Source organism: Phoca vitulina, unplaced genomic scaffold (assembly GCF_004348235.1).
Source record: "Phoca vitulina isolate PV1807 unplaced genomic scaffold, GSC_HSeal_1.0 scaffold30, whole genome shotgun sequence".
Lineage (NCBI taxonomy): Eukaryota > Metazoa > Chordata > Mammalia > Carnivora > Phocidae > Phoca > Phoca vitulina.
The window spans coordinates 18479058-18495318 of record NW_022589733.1 but is presented as its reverse complement, the minus strand read 5'-3'; the positions used below and the strand labels follow the sequence as shown (position 1 = coordinate 18495318).

The 16261-nt window shown below is 50.7% G+C and overlaps 1 protein-coding gene across 1 annotated transcript; it reads left to right on the top strand.

Annotated features, from left to right (window-relative positions):
- The first annotated feature begins 7072 nt into the window (after nucleotides 1-7072).
- On the top strand, nucleotides 7073-12945 carry LOC116644769 (dipeptidase 2-like). Its single transcript, XM_032424601.1, has 11 exons — nucleotides 7073-7214; nucleotides 8123-8435; nucleotides 8770-8896; nucleotides 9179-9308; nucleotides 9392-9533; nucleotides 9823-9892; nucleotides 10011-10187; nucleotides 10537-10621; nucleotides 11238-11313; nucleotides 12207-12342; nucleotides 12436-12945. Exons 2-11 carry the CDS (start codon nucleotides 8167-8169, stop codon nucleotides 12685-12687), a joined length of 1464 nt encoding a protein of 487 aa, XP_032280492.1. The 5' UTR covers nucleotides 7073-7214; nucleotides 8123-8166; the 3' UTR covers nucleotides 12688-12945.
- Nucleotides 12946-16261: the final 3316 nt, after the last annotated feature.

Below are 16261 nucleotides of genomic sequence, written 5' to 3'. Positions count from 1 at the left end.
AGAAGATGAGAGGCAGGACTGAGAAGATGTTCTGTCAATACACCCATCTCTATCCATTTACTCCACAAAATTTTTTTAAGGATTTTATTTATTTGACAGAGAGAGAGACAGCGAGAGAGGGAACACAAGCAGGGGCAGTGGGAGAGGGAGAAGCAGGCTTCCCGTGGAGCAGAGAGCCCGATGGGAGGCTTGATCCCAGGACCCTGGGATCAGGACCTGAGCCGAAGGCAGACGCTTAATGACTGAGACACCCAGGTGCCCCTACTCCATAAATATTTATTGAGCACCTGCTGGTTGCTTGGGGTATATTAGTGAACAAGATGATTGAAGCCCCTCTCCTCATAGCACCCAGAAACTAAAGGAAGAGATAAGTAAAAGATATAATTTCAACTAGTTATAAGTGCAATAAAGAAAAGTAAGATGGGATAAAAGGATAGAGGGATGAGGGGGTGCTAGGTTCCACAAGGTAGTCAGGGGAGGCTTCTCTGAGGAGGCAACATCTCAGTGAAGGTGTGAGGGAATCCTGTGAAGAGTTGGAGGGAGACAATTCCTGGAGGAGGAAATGGCAGGAGCAAAGACCCTGAGGCAGGAATGAGGCTGGCCTGTTGTAGGACCAACAGAAAGGCTTGTGGCCAGAGAGAAAAGACAAGAATGAAAGATGTGGTTGGAGAAGCAGGCATGGGCCAGACCACAGCAGGCCTTGTCAGCCATGGTGAGGAATGTGGACCTTAAGTGTGATGGGAAAGTCATGGGAAGAAGTTGAGCAGGGTAGTGAAATGATCAGACATAGATGCTAAAAAGATCATTCTGACTACTGTGTGCCATGGCAGTGGGGTGCTGGCTGTTACCCATGGAATGTCTCTCTCAGCAGTTAAGGGGACAGTTGGTCCTAGGGAGTGGGGGTGGGGGAATATCAGCAGAGAAGAAAGCGCACAGGGTGTGTGTGGCCCTGTGTGCCAGGTCCACGTGCCTTAGCTTCCCAGATCCAAAGTGGGCACTGTCAGCAGCTTGTAGCTCTCAGGCCCAGGTGAAGCCACTCACCCTGTGGACAGCACGCTCACCCCCAAGGGCCACACCAGCAAGAGTGTTTCTCCTCTTCTGGCACCCCAAAGGCCGGGAAAGGTCCTGATAACTTAAGAAGTTTCCCTAACCTGGGTTAGAGGAAGGAGGCACAGGCCCTGGAGAGTTCCCACTGTGAGTCTCAGTTAACCCACAAAACACAGTAATGCCTCTTCCTGCAGTGACTCCCACTACCCACTGCTGGAGATTAGAACCCCGTGTTGCTCTCTGAAACTTGGTGTGACTGAGGAAGATTTGTGACCCTGGAGGAGTCAGGTAGGTTGGCAATTCCCAAACATGAGGCAAACAGACTCATGGGGCAGACTCTTAGGAAAACTAGAGATCCCCAGTGCCTACACCAGTCCTACTGAATACATTTTTCCAGGAGGAATCTGGAAACCTGCAGTTTTAAATTTTTCCCATAATCGTGATTTTATAGGAAATACAAGTGACAGAGGAACCTGTTAAATGACACCATGGGATGCAATCAGCAAGTTCTAAGACAATTCCAAAACTCTAAAGGACAAAGGACATGATTTTTTCAACAAACAAATTGCAAGGAAGGAAGGAAGAGGAACCCATGCATTAAGAGATATAATAACCGAATGCAATGTGGGTGGCCTTATCTACATTATAATCAAACAATTATTTAAAAATTAGTCCCAGGGCGCCTGGGTGGCTCAGATGGTTGAGCGTCTGCCTTTAGCTCGGGTCATGATCCCAGGGTCCTGGGATCAAGCCCCACGTCCGGGCTCCTGGCTCAGTGGGGAGCCTGCTTCTCCCTCTCCATCTCTCCCTGCTCATGCTTTCTCTTTCTCTATCTCTGTGTCTCAAATGAATAAATAAAACCTTAAAAAAAATAATAAAATAAAAAAATAAAAATTAGGCAATCAGGGAAATTTGAACATAATAGATAATTTATGATATTAAGGAAGTATTGTGACTCTCTTAGGTGCCATAATGGTTTGGTAGTTGTCTTTTAAAAAGAGCCGTTATCTTTTAGAGATGCAAACTTAAATATGGATGGAATAAATGTTTGATTTGCCTTAAAATATTCTGTAGAAGGTATAAATGAGTAAGGTATAAATGAAACAAGATGGGCCATCCACAATTGTTGAAGCTGGACCACTGGTACATAGGGGTTCAATATACTCTTCTACTTTTTCATGTTTGAAATTACCCTAATAAGTTAAAAGAGATTTTTTTTTTAAAGCTTCTCAGGTGCAGCCTGATGTTCGTCAGCCAGATTTGGAATCAGTGAGGACTCGGGGTGAAGGGGGGTTGGCTTCATAGCATAAATTAGCAGGTGGGAGCCACAGCAGCCAGGCAGAGGAGGGCAGCCCTCCTGCATGAACACAGGAAGCACGGAGGGCTCTGAGGCAGGGTACGCTGTGTACAGCATGTTGTTGCTGGTCTGACAGGCCTCAGAGATAAGCAGGCTAGGTCAGCAAAGGGACAGCAAGTCTGAACTTGAGGCTAACTGAAAAAAATCACATATGCTGCATCATAGATGTTTGTTTGGTCAGAGCCGGTTCCCAGCACTTGGTGTGCACACAGCCCACTCTTCCAGATGCTTCTGTCAGTAGATGTGGTAGATAACTGCTGGAAACTTGTCCAGCCCCTTCACGGCATACCCCAGCACGGGGCCAGCTCCAGGAGGTGATCAGTGGGGAACGCCTAGACAAACAGAGGATGTAAGGGACTTGAAGCCTCTCCCAGTGAGAGAAGGAGCAGCTGAAAGTCAAGAAGTCCATGGAACCCCAATCTGACTTGGCCCCGAGGGCATGTGCAGCTGCTGGCCTCCCTACCCTTTCCTCCCCTTCAGCCAGGCTCAAGGAGGGTTCCGTCCTCAGGCCAGGAGGCTATTCTCTCTGCCATCACTGGTTTCCCCAAATGGCTGCCTTATGTCCCATGAAGCCACACTGAAGACAGGGCCAGGCCAGTCCAACTTTGGTGAGCCTGGCAGTGGTGAACAGGAAGTGGGTGGCATGTGCAGAAGCAGACAGGACAGACCTTGCCAAATGGCTGGTAGTCATTCTCCAAAGTTCTCTCCCCACATGGGCCTGGAGCACCCACAGAGAGCGAGCCCAAAGAGATAAAAACTCTTGAGTAGCTCTGGCCTGGGGTCCCAGAGAGCCCTGGACATCAGGAAGCTAAGTACATTCCTCCACCACAAACTCAGTCCCATTGTCCTCACAAGTTGCCCCCAAATTTATGAATTCCCTCTGCCCAGTGTTCAGGGAGGCCTCCAGACAGAGGGGTACAGAGATCAAGAAAGGGCATCTGTTAGCTGGGGCAACTGCTTCATACCCGCAGTGGTCCGAGATGGAGAACAGAATTGGAAAGCTCAAAGCTGAAAAAATCTAGGAGTAAGGGAATTTTGGTTTCAAATCCCAGCTCCACCTGTCAGTTTCACCGAGATGAACCTCAATTTTCTCACCTAGAAAATGAGGCTGGTAAAAACCTACCTTGTGGGCTATCGTTAAGATCAATCGGACTACGATGCATGAGACTGGTAGCACAGCTCTGGACACACAGTAGCTTTGGCTGCTCTGGCATGTTGTCCCTGTTGTCACATGCCCTTGCTCCATGAAGGAAGGAAAGGCAGCAGTCTGCTGAGCTCCAAGTCGACTCGCTCTTCAAGGAATGTTGGTTGAGCCTTTGCTGTGTGCAGGTCTGGCACTAGGGGCCAGAATATGGTGGTCATGGCCTCACTGAGTTCACTTGCCAGCTTCGGCAGGGCCAGCGACTGCAGGCTGCTGTGAGGAGGATACGGACAAAGGCCAGGAGGAGGAGGAGGGAAAGGTTCCAGCAAACCTGAACCTGAGCAATCGGAGAGGCTCATCCACGCTCCTGTTTTTAAAGAGAGTAAGTTACTGAAGAGGGTTTGGATTTGTCAGGTTCTCCATGATATGCCCCCTCTGCAGGCGACTGAATATCACAGTTCAGAAGGTGCCATCTGAATCCCAGGGACTCCCTGTAGGATCTTCCTCAGTCGAACTCCTGTAGCCCTGCCCGTCCAGCCTCCCCCCAGCTGATGGCAAGACCGCAAGAACATGGGACGGCATGCAAACCAACCTCAGGACGGGAGTCCCAAGCCCTGTGGGCTTCACCCCTAAATCACCGAAATATCTGGTCCCAGGAAACAGCCCCGTCAGACACTTAAAGCCTGCCAGACACCACGGTGCCTTTGCTCTGGGGACCCTGTGTACTGGACCCTCCATACTGCCTGAAATCAGGCCGAGTCTGGCTGCAAGAGACCCAAGATGGACAGGAAGGCGGGCAAGGACGTGGAAGACAAAGGTGGGAATAGGGAGAAGGCCGGCTGGAAACGGGAGACAGAGAGGCACTCGTGCTTACCTAGCAAAGTGGACGGTGACTACCTTTTGAAGGAAAATGTGCTACCTGTTGGCCACTTCTGGAAGGGTAGCCTTAGCTTTGTGATTAGAGGATGTGTGTCCGTGGTGGCCAGGCTGTCTTCTGGCCAGAGAGACTGTTGTGACTTGGGAATTAGGCTCTGTCATCGTGGCAGCAGAACCAGCGTAACACCCAGAAAGAAGTAGGGGCAGCATGAGTCTCCAGGTGCAAGGAGCCCTGAATGAGGACGAACATCACCCGGGCAATGCTGGATACTGAGGAAGCCCCTGCCTCTGCCCCACTCCTGTGTTCTGAGCATGTGAAGTGGCCTATCACTCAGTCTGACAGCCTTCTTCCCTGCATATTCTTGTAATACACTGGAGATCAGTGGGGTTAGGTCAGCTCTGCCACGAAAGTGGGCTTGGACCCAGGAAAAGCCTGTTTCTACCACTGCATCCGCTGCAGGTCTTGATTTAGGTAAACACTACATAGGTGAGGAATTAGAAGAGAGGGTGCTTACTCACATACCCCTTTGCCTACACTGGCCCTGCCTCAGCAGCCCCACGAGTGGGAGGCTAAGGGAACGGCACATACAAGGCTCCATGGTAGTAGGCCGCAAAGCAAGAAGGCAACAGGGTTTATGCCATTGCTGAGACTAGAGAGGCCAGCCAAATAAAAGAATTTGGTATATGAGTATGGTAATGGCTTTTTCCTAAAAGCAAAAATCCTCTCCAGATTTCTTTTGGTTAGTAAAAACAGGCACTAATGTAGGTCTTTTGTAAAAGCAAGGTGGCATGATGCAAACTTTCCAAAACCTGGGGTACTCATCGCTTTACGCCATTCTGACTTATGAAAGGCTTCATGGGAAAGTTCTGACTTCAGCTAGTGGGGAAACCTGTATCCTGAGAGCAACAGGAAGGAACAGAAGAACTTTAGGCAAGAGGATGATAGATTCTTCTCAAAGAGAGATAGGTCTGGCAGTTCATTTGGGGAATGGACTGGAAGTGGGGAGACCAGGAGGAGGTGAGAGATGAAAGTGACCGGTACTGGGGAAGAGTTAGTGGGAATGGAGAAGACACGCCTGGGAGATGTTTGGGGGTTGAACCAGAATGATCTGGAGATGCTGTTAAAAGGGAGAAGGGGGCAGAGGGGAGGAGACGTCACAGATGACATTCAGGTCAGCTCTGGAGCCAGACCCTGGGCTTCCCCCGTTTTCTCTTGTGTCCACTGCCAGCAAGCACCTGGATAATTTCTCATAGCCCCTCCTCCCAAATTGTCCAGGTCTGTCCACAGATACTGGAGTCTTCTGAAGGACAAGGAAGGGAGGGAGACAGGGAGGGAGGAAGGGAGGGAGGGAGGGAGGGAGGGAGGAAGGAAGGAAGGAAGGAAGGAAGGAAGGAAGGAAGGAAGGAAGGGGGAGGGAGGGGGGAGGGGCGGAAGGAAGGAATGGGACAAGGAGGCTTCACTAGTGTGTGTTTATTTCCCCCTGCACAGGACAGGGCAGAGAGATGGCCTCGGGAGAGGTAAAAAGGAGAACAGTCCACTCACTCGGTTGGCTAAAACCTGCTTGCTACTTGAGTATGAGTGTTTACATGTCCCTGCGTGTATAAGGGTCTGGGTCTGTCTGTGTTTCTGTGATTGGCTTTGTATGGTCACCTCAAGGCCATGACTAGCAATGCTAGTTAGTTTAAGGACTGAAGTTGAACATTACTGAAAATTATTCTGCCTGGCTGATCTTCTACAGAGATGGTGCCCACTTTCTCTGGTTCACCACTGCCTGCCTGTGCTGGGCTAGAGTTTCCTCCAAGTCTTGGGGTGTAAGACATCTGGCCCCTGGAGAAAAGCTAACAAACCTCAAAAAACTAAACTCTCCCTTCTTATTTCTCTGTCAGCAGCTGCTGTTTATCCTGGATTTCCTCCCTACCTCTTCGATTGTTTATACTCCCTACTTCCTGGGGGGGCTATTAAGAGTGGAATAGAGAAGTTGTTTATTCCCCAAACCAACATTTTTGTCTTGGAGACCAGCCGATCCAAGAGTTTCTCCTCTGCTTCCCCACTTGCTGGCTTCATGAGTGGGTGTGGGGCTGCTGGGGGTAGGGGGAGAAAGGAGGGAGCCAGGTCTGAGTTTGGGCTCCCCAGGTACCCAGGGCAAGGACATACCCTAGGGGACGCACACTCTGCAGTGGGGCTGCCCAGACAACCCTCCAGTTGCAGTAGTCAGAGAGCAGACCCACCTTGAGCACAGTGCCACTGGTTTGCCCTTCACCCCTGCTTGCCTGCACCGGGCACCAGCATATGCACAATCACTCAGATATACCCAAGCTGGCAGTTTTTTGCTCATTTCCTTTCTAGGGTGGTTTCTAAGGTCTCCAGTCTTCAGACTTGGTCACTACCCCTGCACTGGTCACTCCTGCCACCTGGAAAAGGTCCCAAAGGTCAAGCAGCTCCAAAGGGTGCCAAGGTTCACAGTAGGACCTTGAGAGGCTGGGGAGGAAGGAGTTTGAGCAAAGACCTTGAGGCATCTCAGTGGCGGAGCTTCTGGGAAAAGATGCATTCTGGTGTGTGTGTGTGTGTGTGTGTGTGTGTGTGTGTAGGGAGGTGGTTCTTGGAGGAGGAAACTAGGGTGATGAGGGTGGGGCCTTCAGAGGAAGAATGCAACTCAGCCTAGAGATTTCTGGGAGAGCTAGAGCCACACGAGCTAGAAGATAATGCGGATGTAGCCTCAGAACCTAGATGCCAGGCCTTTTCCTTAGGAGCCACACTTCTGACTTCATTTAAGACAGAGCTTCCACACTGAGGTAGGTGGGATCCTGATCAACAGGCTCAGCCAGCAGTTCTGGGAGGAATGTTGCTGGGATGGGGGGGAAAGGTACTCTGCTGCCCTAAAAATGACTTAATTTCCTTCCACTCAAACAGCTTAACTGAGTTCCTGCTCTGTTCAGTAAGCCATCCCTGACCCTCCCCAGAAGGTTGCTCAGTTCACATCCCAAAAATCCCTCCCTTCAGACCCAGTGTAGCATCTGCTGAGGAGGGACCTCTTTCCTGAGACTGACAGGAAGACTGGGGGAGAGGCGCCCCTGACAGTTCCCAGTTCAGGCTTGAGTCCCCCAGGGGATGGACAAGTAGGCAAGGAAGTAAGGTAGGGGAGAGAGAGGTCAGGGGCAAAGGGCCTCTTCCTGAATGCAAAGTCCACAAGGTTAACCCCTCATTTCCAGAAACTCTCGGCTCCCGACCCCACGGTGGCCTCGCTGTGGCTCAGCCCAGGAATCCGAGAGCTCAGAGTACTGTGGCCAGAGACATTTGCATGTAGCCCTCAGGGTGGCCGGTGCAGGATGCAGGCAAACTGGGGACGTGATGTGGTTGAGAGGCCTCAGGGCCGCGGGCTACTCTCTGGGAGGAGCACCCCAAGCCTTCTCTCTTGCAGAGCAAGGTTAGAGGCAGCAGCAGAGCAACCTGGGTCAGTCCCTCGGAACACTGGGGATGGAGAGGCGACAGCAGAGAGAGCCCGCCCAGAGGGTGGTGTCCTGTAGGCTGGGGGCGGGGGCGGGGGCGGGGGGCGGGAGGAGGTGGAGCGCGTGCCTAGGCGGAGAGCCGGGGTCCAGGGTCTTGCGAGTCCGTTCTCCCCTTGCCAGACCGCGCCGCCGCGTGGTCCGAGTCGACGCTCTAAACTTTATCGTCGCTCTCTGCCCCTCGCCACCCATCTCAGGCTCCAGACACCGGCCCCTGCCTGCCTGTCCTGCCCTGAGCAGCATGCAGCCCCTGGGCCTCGAGGGTACCCCCGCCATCCGCCGGCGACCGCTGCTGCGTCTCCTGCTCCTGCTGTCTCTGCTGCTGCCGCGGCCGATAACCCGTGCCCAGACCACACAGGGAACCCCCAGCTCCCGGACCCCGCCGGCCACCCCCAGCTCCCCAACCCCGCCGGCCACCCCCAGCTCCCGGACCCTGCCGGCCACCTCCAGTGCCCCAAGTCTGCGGGAGCGCGCGCGGGCGCTGATGCGGGACTTCCGTCTCGTGGACGGGTGCGTAGGTGCGGTGTGGGGGCGCGTGGAGACTGAGCCCACCTCAAAGGGGGGAAGGAGTTCGCAGCGTGCAGGGCTAGTGAGGAAGCTCCCTCATACCACCCCTGGATGCACTCTCCCATCATCCATGGGCGCCTTTTCCCTTCCTCTGTCACTGCGCCCCTGCTGGGAAGCCCCCAGCCTAGTGCTCAAGGGGTCCTAGTATAGTCTGTGTGACAGTGTGGTGGGGGGGGGCATCCCCCCCACCAACGTTGGCTCATGTCCTGCTTGATCCCAAGGCTTAAGGAGCCCACCCATTTGCCCCTGACCGGATCTTGCCTTGCCCACCCTCCAGCCACAACGACATGCCGATTGTGCTGAGGCAGTTTTACCGCAACCGGCTACAGGATGTCAATCTGCGCAATTTCAGCCGTGGCCAGACCAGCCTGGACAGGCTTAGAGACGGTCTCGTGGGCGCCCAGGTACCACACCGACGCACAGCATGGTTGAGAGGGAGTGTGGGGGCCCCAGAGACCACAGGTTAATCACATGGGAACTCAGTTACCTTACAGCCCCCCAAAATGCTACAACATGGATGCTGGGGGCTGCAGGGGTCACAGTGAGCTAGTTTGGTGGGCATCCAAGTACTACAGAATAAGCAGTGCATTACAAGTGACCATTTTTGCTGTGTGGGCTGTGAAGGCGAGAAGCCCATGGAGCTCTAAAGCAACCCCTGCCCAAGCCAACCCATGGCCTTCCCCCAGTTCTGGTCAGCCTACGTCCCATGCCAGACCCAGGAACGGGATGCCCTGCGCCTCACCCTGGAGCAAATTGACCTCATCCACCGCATGTGTACCTCCTATTCTGAGTTGGAGCTTGTGACTTCAGTTAAAGGTAGGCAGACGGGTGGGGGTTGTTAGGGACTTGTTTGAATACTCCAGCCTCTGAAAGTGATCACCTGACCTACCTGCCCCCAGCTCTGAACAACACCCGGAAGCTGGCTTGCCTCATTGGTGTGGAGGGTGGCCACTCGCTGGACAGCAGCCTTTCCATCTTGCGTACCTTCTATGTGCTGGGTGTGCGCTACCTGACACTCACTCACACCTGCAACACACCCTGGTGAGCATAGTGCAAATGGTATGCGCCCACTGATGCAGGCATCTGCCCAAGATCACACTGGGGCTCAGACCAAGCTTTACCCCTGGGATCTGGCACTGACCCTGGAGTGGGGAGGGGAGCAGGGGTTCCCAGAGCAAGACTGGATTCCCAGTAGGGACTGCCTCGTGCCAGGCACAGCCCAGCTTGGGTCTCTGCTCTTGCTCCAGGGGGTTGCTGGTATAGAGGATTCAATAGGCTCTTGTAGCCAAGTCATGGCCACCATTCAGACTGCCTCCTGGTCATCCTGCAGGGCAGAGAGCTCAGCTAAGGGCATCCATTCCTTCCACAACAATGTCAGTGGGCTGACCAGCTTCGGTGAGGTGAGGACCCTAGTTCCCTACCCTGTCCCCCATAAATGTGCATGTCCCACCAGTTCCCTACAGAAAAATGCATGGGCATGTGCACCCCTGATGCCCTTTCCCCAACCTGTCCCTGCAGAAGGTGGTGGTGGAAATGAACCGCTTGGGCATGATGGTAGATTTGTCGCATGTCTCAGACACTGTGGCTCGGCGAGCCTTGGAAGTGTCACAGGCACCTGTGATCTTTTCCCACTCGGCTGCCCGAGGTGTGTGCAAGAATGCCAGGAACGTTCCTGACGATATCCTACAACTTCTGGTGAGAGACTGCCCTGGCCCTCAAAGCTCAAGCTAGAGGTTTAAACCAGGAGCCCTTGAGCCTGAGCCCCTGTTCCCTCATCTTCCTCAAACCCTAGACTGAACATCTGCCCCACAAACCCACAGTCCACAGCCCCTGAATTCTTGAACTCAGGTGTGGGGGTTCTAAGTGGCAAATGCTCCAAGACATTTCCATCCCAACAAGAGCTGAGACTCCTCCATTCACACAAACCTAGAGGTGAAGTCTCCTCTGAACTCAAAGCCAGAGATGAACATCTTCCTCACAGGAGCCTAGAGGCAGGTAGTTGCTCTGGGGTCGAAGCTGAATGTCCATTTGTCCGCCCCTGCAGAAGAAGAATGGAGGCATCGTGATGGTGTCTTTGTCAGCGGGGGTGCTGCCATGCAACCTGCTAGCCAACGTGTCCACTGTGGCAGGTAAGCCCTGCCTGGGCTCTCTGAATAACTGATTTGGACCTGAAGCCTTGGGCGGAGGGCCTCAGTACAGCCCCAGTGGTCTGACCCATTCTCGGCTGTAGACACAGCTCCTAAAAACTCAGTGATGGACGGTATAAAGCACCTTGGTGCCATGTGGAACCGAAGACACAGAGTTGGTAACTACGATACTCATGGGCATAAGGGAGCCAGTCAGACATAGAGCCCAGGTCCCAACCATCTGTGCCTCCGCAGGGGCTCCCAGAGCTCCCTACCCCTGTCTCTGACCAAGACCTGGGCAACCCCTGAAGTCTCTGTGGTCTTTGTCAGTTGTATTCTTTGTCTCTTGCTCATCCTCCACACCCATGGAAAGGAGCCCCCATGGTTCTCAAGGAGACTGGAGGCAGGGTGATCCTGGATGAGAAATGGCCCAAATGGGTTCCACTCCAAATCTAAATTCCAGTCTAGAGTCAACTGGGATCAGCTTCCTCAAGTTGGTACACTGGGTGCCAGGAACTGGCCTGCGTGGCCTACGGGCTGCAAGAAGGGGAATCAGTAGAGTGCAGTCCCCAGCCCCCCTGCCCTGGAAGTCCCACACTGCTGACTCTCTATCCCCCAGATCACTTTGACTACATCAGGGCAGCCATTGGATCCAAGTTCATTGGGATTGGCGGAGATTATGATGGGGCCAAACGGTAAGCGCTTCTCTACGGCTTGTCTGGGGCTGGCTGTGCCACAGTAGGGCCTTGACAGTCCCCATGCCCACGACACCGTGGTCCTCCTAGCCTTTAGGCCCACCTCGCATCTCTCCACACCCAGAGTCTGTTTCCTGGGCCCTTCTGTTTTTCTGTGACCCCTTGGCCCCACTCTAGGTCATCATCATCATCATCTGCCCAGCAGGTGCACCCACCCTTAGTGCCAGCAGACCTATTGCTTCTTTTTTTAAGTTTTATTTATTTAACTAATCTTTACACCCAATGTGGGGCTTCAACTCACAATACCGAGATCAAGAGTCACATGCTCTTCCGACCAAGCCAGCCAGGGTGCCCCTGACCCACTGCTTCTGAGCAGACTCTTAAGCAAGGTCTGGTGTGAACTGACCCTTTCCTCTGCCTGCAGCTGGGGCTGTGCCTACAGGAGGTCAACCCAGTTCTTAAAAAGCTTTTCTTCTTTTTATAAATGGAGGGAAACTTTGTATTCAGTGAAAGGCATAGATCTTTTTGTGTTTTTTTTAAATAGGCTCCATGCCCAGTGTGGAGCCCAAAATGGGGCTTGAACTCATGACCCTGAGATCGAGACCTGAGCTGATATCAAGAGTGGGATGCTTAACTGACTGAGCCACTGAGGCGTCCCAGCATAGATCTTAACAGTACAATTCAATGAGTGTTTATGAATATTCAAAGTGGTTAAGAGCTTCCTTTTGCAGGATAAAGAGCAGGTGTGAATCACTTACCCTCTCCAAGTCTCCCTTTCCCATATCTGACCAGAGCTGGGGTTCAGTAGACCTGGATACATGGGGCTGTGGTTCTGAGTCATGAACAGGGAACAGGGCTGAGGTTCCACAGCTGGCTGGCTCGCGGCCACACAGGTTCCCTCAGGGGCTGGAGGACGTGTCCACGTACCCGGTTCTGATAGAGGAGTTGCTGAGTCGTGGCTGGAGTGAGGAAGAGCTCCAGGGTGTCCTTCGCGGAAACCTGCTGCGGGTCTTCGGACAGGTGGAACAGGTATGCTGGCCTGGGCAAAAGAGTAGCACATGGGCCTGAGCAAGTGTGTTGGAGTTGCTTTGGGAGCTGCTGACCCCTGACTGCTACTTCCAGGTACGGGAGGCAAGAAAGGGGCAAAGCCCCCTGGAGGATGAGTTCCCGGATGAGCAGCTGGGCAGTTCTTGCCGCTCTGTTCTCTCACGTCTGCATCAGACACAGTACCTGGCTCCAGACCAGAAACTAACTTCAGCGCATTGGACACCTAAGTGGTCACCTAAACAATCATTGTCAAAATCTCCCCCGAACATGGCTCCAGGCCTCACAGTTATTGCTGCCTGTTTAGTCCTCATTCTGTGGTTCTGGTGACCCAGTTCATCCTACCAGATGTTACTGTGGCAGCCACAGACACCCCACAATGTTCCCCCATCATGCAGGCACAAATATTTCCTGAAAATAAATGTTTTACACATGGAACCAGGCATGAGTGTCCTTCTCTGTGGCAGGGTCTGGTGGGACAGGCTCCCAATTCTGGTGGTTGGTGGGGGACCCTGCAGTTCAGCCACCAGTTACTCAAGTAAGACCTGAGTCTCACTAGCAGGAGCGGAGAAGACCCTGATGGTTGGGCTCAGCACTGGAAGAAGACAGTGGATCGGGGCGCCTGGGTGGCTCAGTCATTAAGCATCTGCCTTTGGCTCAGGTCATGATCCCAGGGTCCTGGGATCGAACCCTGTGTTGGGCTCCCTACTCAGCGGGGAGCCTGCTTCTCCCTCTCCCACTCCCCCTGCTTGTGTTCCTTCTCTCGCTCTGTCTCTGTTAAATAAATAAAATCTTAAAAAAAAAAAAGAAGACGACGACAGTAGCTGGTAGCTCCAGCTGTGGGAGAGTGGATCTTCTTCTGGGTTGCCTCTCAATAGCTCACCTCAGTCCGCATCCTGACGCACTGACCACCACCTGGGGATCCTGAAGGGAACTCTGGTTCAGATTCCCAAGAAGGGAACCTGCCTGGATCACAAATGATCTTTGTTCCTATTTGGACGAGCCCAGAATGCCAGGCTACATGATGAGCCATGGGCCTCCAATGACTGAACTTCCCTGGATGTGGACCCACCCCCTCCCCTGCCTCTCAGGGACTTCCTCTCTGAGAGGCACAAGCTACTTAGAAACTCATACTGTCTTATCCCCAGGCCAGTAATGGTAATAGCAACTGCCTTAATAATAGCCAAAATTAAGAGTTAATGCTAATAATGACAGCTAATAATAATAAATAACATATGATAATACATAATGGCTAATAAAAATAACAGTTAATACTAATAGTCTATGCATACCCCGTGACTGAGTAATTTCACCCCAGGTATATATCCAACAGGAATGCATACACAGGTTTTCCAAAAGGCACATGAAATATTTAAAGCAGCACTCTTCATAATAACCCCAAACTGTGTAGTTCAAAGACTGGGTGGCTCAGTCAGTTGAGCGTCTGACTCTTGATTTTGTCTCAGGTCATGATCTCGGGGTCGTGAGATAGAGCCGGGGGTCAGGCTCAGCACTGGATGTGGAGCCTGCTTGAGGCCTGCTTGAGATTCTCTCTCCCTCTCCCTCTGCGCCCACCCCCCACCCCCCACTCGCATGCACACGCTTCTCTCTCTAAAAAAAAAATTAAATTAAAATCACATTAATTTGAGGAACAACTGACAACTGAATTTTATTGGAAATAATGGAAATCCATACACACTGGAATGTATTTAGTCTGATGAATGAAAGTAACTACCAGTGTTCCATTCTGTGCACAGCGAAAATATTCCTCAAAAATGAAGGAAAAGTAATACATTTTCAGGCCAACACAAGCAGACTGAGAAAGTGAAAATCTACAAATCACCTAATGAAAATACCAATTATTATGGGAAAAGTGCATATTAAATAGAAATTAAGGATATCATAAATGCCTGAATTTCACATTTGAAGTGAAGGTATGAAAATTTAAACAGGGCGCCTGGATGGCTCAGTTGGTTAAGCGACTGCCTTCGGCTCAGGTCATGATCCTGGAGTCCTGGGATCGAGTCCTGCATCGGGCTCCCTGCTCAGCGGGGAGTCTGCTTCTCCCTCTGACCCTCCCCCCTCTCATGCTCTCTCTATCTCATTCTCTCTCTCAAATAAATAAATAAAATCTTTAAAAAAAAAAAAAGAAAATTTAAACAAAGTGTCTTCAGATTTTGAATTTTTAACTGGAGAAAAGTTATGTTCTGTGAATACATATGATTTGTCAAAAACAGCCATTGACTTGACTCTTACATATTCTGAAATTTTAAGTCCTGTAGAAATTCCAACTAAAATAGTTTTAAGGGGTGCCTGGGTGGCTCAGTCGTTAGGCATCTGCCTTTGGCTCAGGTCATGGTCCCGGGGTCCTGGGACCGAGCCCCGCATCGGGCTCCCCACTCGGCGGGAAGCCTGCTTCTCCCTCTCCCACTCCCCCTGCTTGTGTTTCTGCTCTCGCTATCTCTCTCTCTCTAACAAATAAATAAAAAATCTAAAAAAATAAATAATAAATAAAAATAAATAAATAAATAAATAAAATAGTTTTAAGAGGGGCGCCTGGCTGGCTCAGTTGCTGGAGCATGTGACCCTTGATCTCGGGGTTGTAGATCCGAGTCCCACTTTGGGTGTAGATATTACTTAAAAATAAAATCTTAAGGGCGCCTGGGTGGCTCAGTCGTTAAGCGTCTGCCTTCGGCTCAGGTCATGATCCCGGGGTCCTGGGATCGAGTCCCACATCGGGCTCCCTGCTCGGCGGGAAGCCTGCCTCTCCCTCTCCCACTCCCCCTGCTTGTGTTCCTGCTCTAGCTATCTCTCTCTCTGTCAAATAAATAAATAAAATCTTTACAAAAAAAAAATAAATATAAAATAAAATCTTAAAAAATAAAATAAAATATTTTTAAGAAACACACAACGAAGATACTTAGCATTGTATTTGGATTTTTATTTTTTTATTTTTTTATTTTTATTTTTTTTTTTTAAAGATTTTTTATTTATTTATTTGAGAGAGAGAGAATGAGAGAGAGCAAGCACATGAGAGGGGGGAGGGTCAGAGGGAGAAGCAGACTCCCCGCCGAGCAGGGAGCCCGATGCGGGACTCGATCCAGGGACTCCAGGATCATGACCTGAGCCGAAGGCAGTCGCTTAACCAACTGTGTATTTGGATTTTTAAAAATCAATTTTAAAAATTAACGATTTTTGCTTAGTGGAATTTTATGCAAATTTGGACATGGCCTTGAAAAAAATTTTAACTATACCAGTCATGATGGCATCCTATAAAAGGAGTTTCATAAGCTGCAGTTATTTAAAAATTATTTAAGATTCTCACTCGGTAAAGAGAAATTGACAAACATTCAATCTCTCAATAGAAAATGAGCTAAGCAAAGAAGTAGATTTTGAAAATATTATTTATGAGATGTTCATTGTCACTTACTATCAGCGAAATGCAAATGAAAACCACAATGAGATATCACCCCACATCTGTCAGAATGGCTAAAACCAACAACACAAGAAACAACACATGTTGGCAAGGATGTGGAGAAAAAGGAACACTTGTATACTGTTGGTAGGAATGCAAGCTTGTACAGCCACTGTGGAAAATAGGATGGAGGTTCCTCAAAAAGTTAAAAATAGAACTATCATACAGAGCCAGCAACAGCACTACTGGGTTATTTACCCAAAGAATACAAAAACACTTAATTCAAAGGGATACATACACCCCCATGTTTATAGCAGCATTATTTACCAGAGCCAAATTATGGAAGCAGGCCAAGTGTCCATCGAGTGATGAATGGATAAAGAAGACGAGATATATATACATACAATGGAATATTATTCAGCTATAAAAAAAGAATGAAATCTTGCCATTTGCAATGACATGGCTGGAGCTAGAGAATATAATGCTAAG

What these genes read in the sequence shown, in the direction of transcription:
- LOC116644769 (XM_032424601.1), top strand. Translation starts at nt 8,167, where the DNA reads ATGCAGCCCCTGGGCCTCGAGGGTACCCCCGCCATCCGCCGGCGACCG. An exon ending in GGCTGACCAGCTTCGGTGAG is followed by an intron (nt 9,893 to 10,010) that starts GTGAGGACCCTA and finishes CTGTCCCTGCAG; the next exon opens with AAGGTGGTGGTGGAAATGAA. An exon ending in GATTATGATGGGGCCAAACG is followed by an intron (nt 11,314 to 12,206) that starts GTAAGCGCTTCT and finishes GCGGCCACACAG; the next exon opens with GTTCCCTCAGGGGCTGGAGG.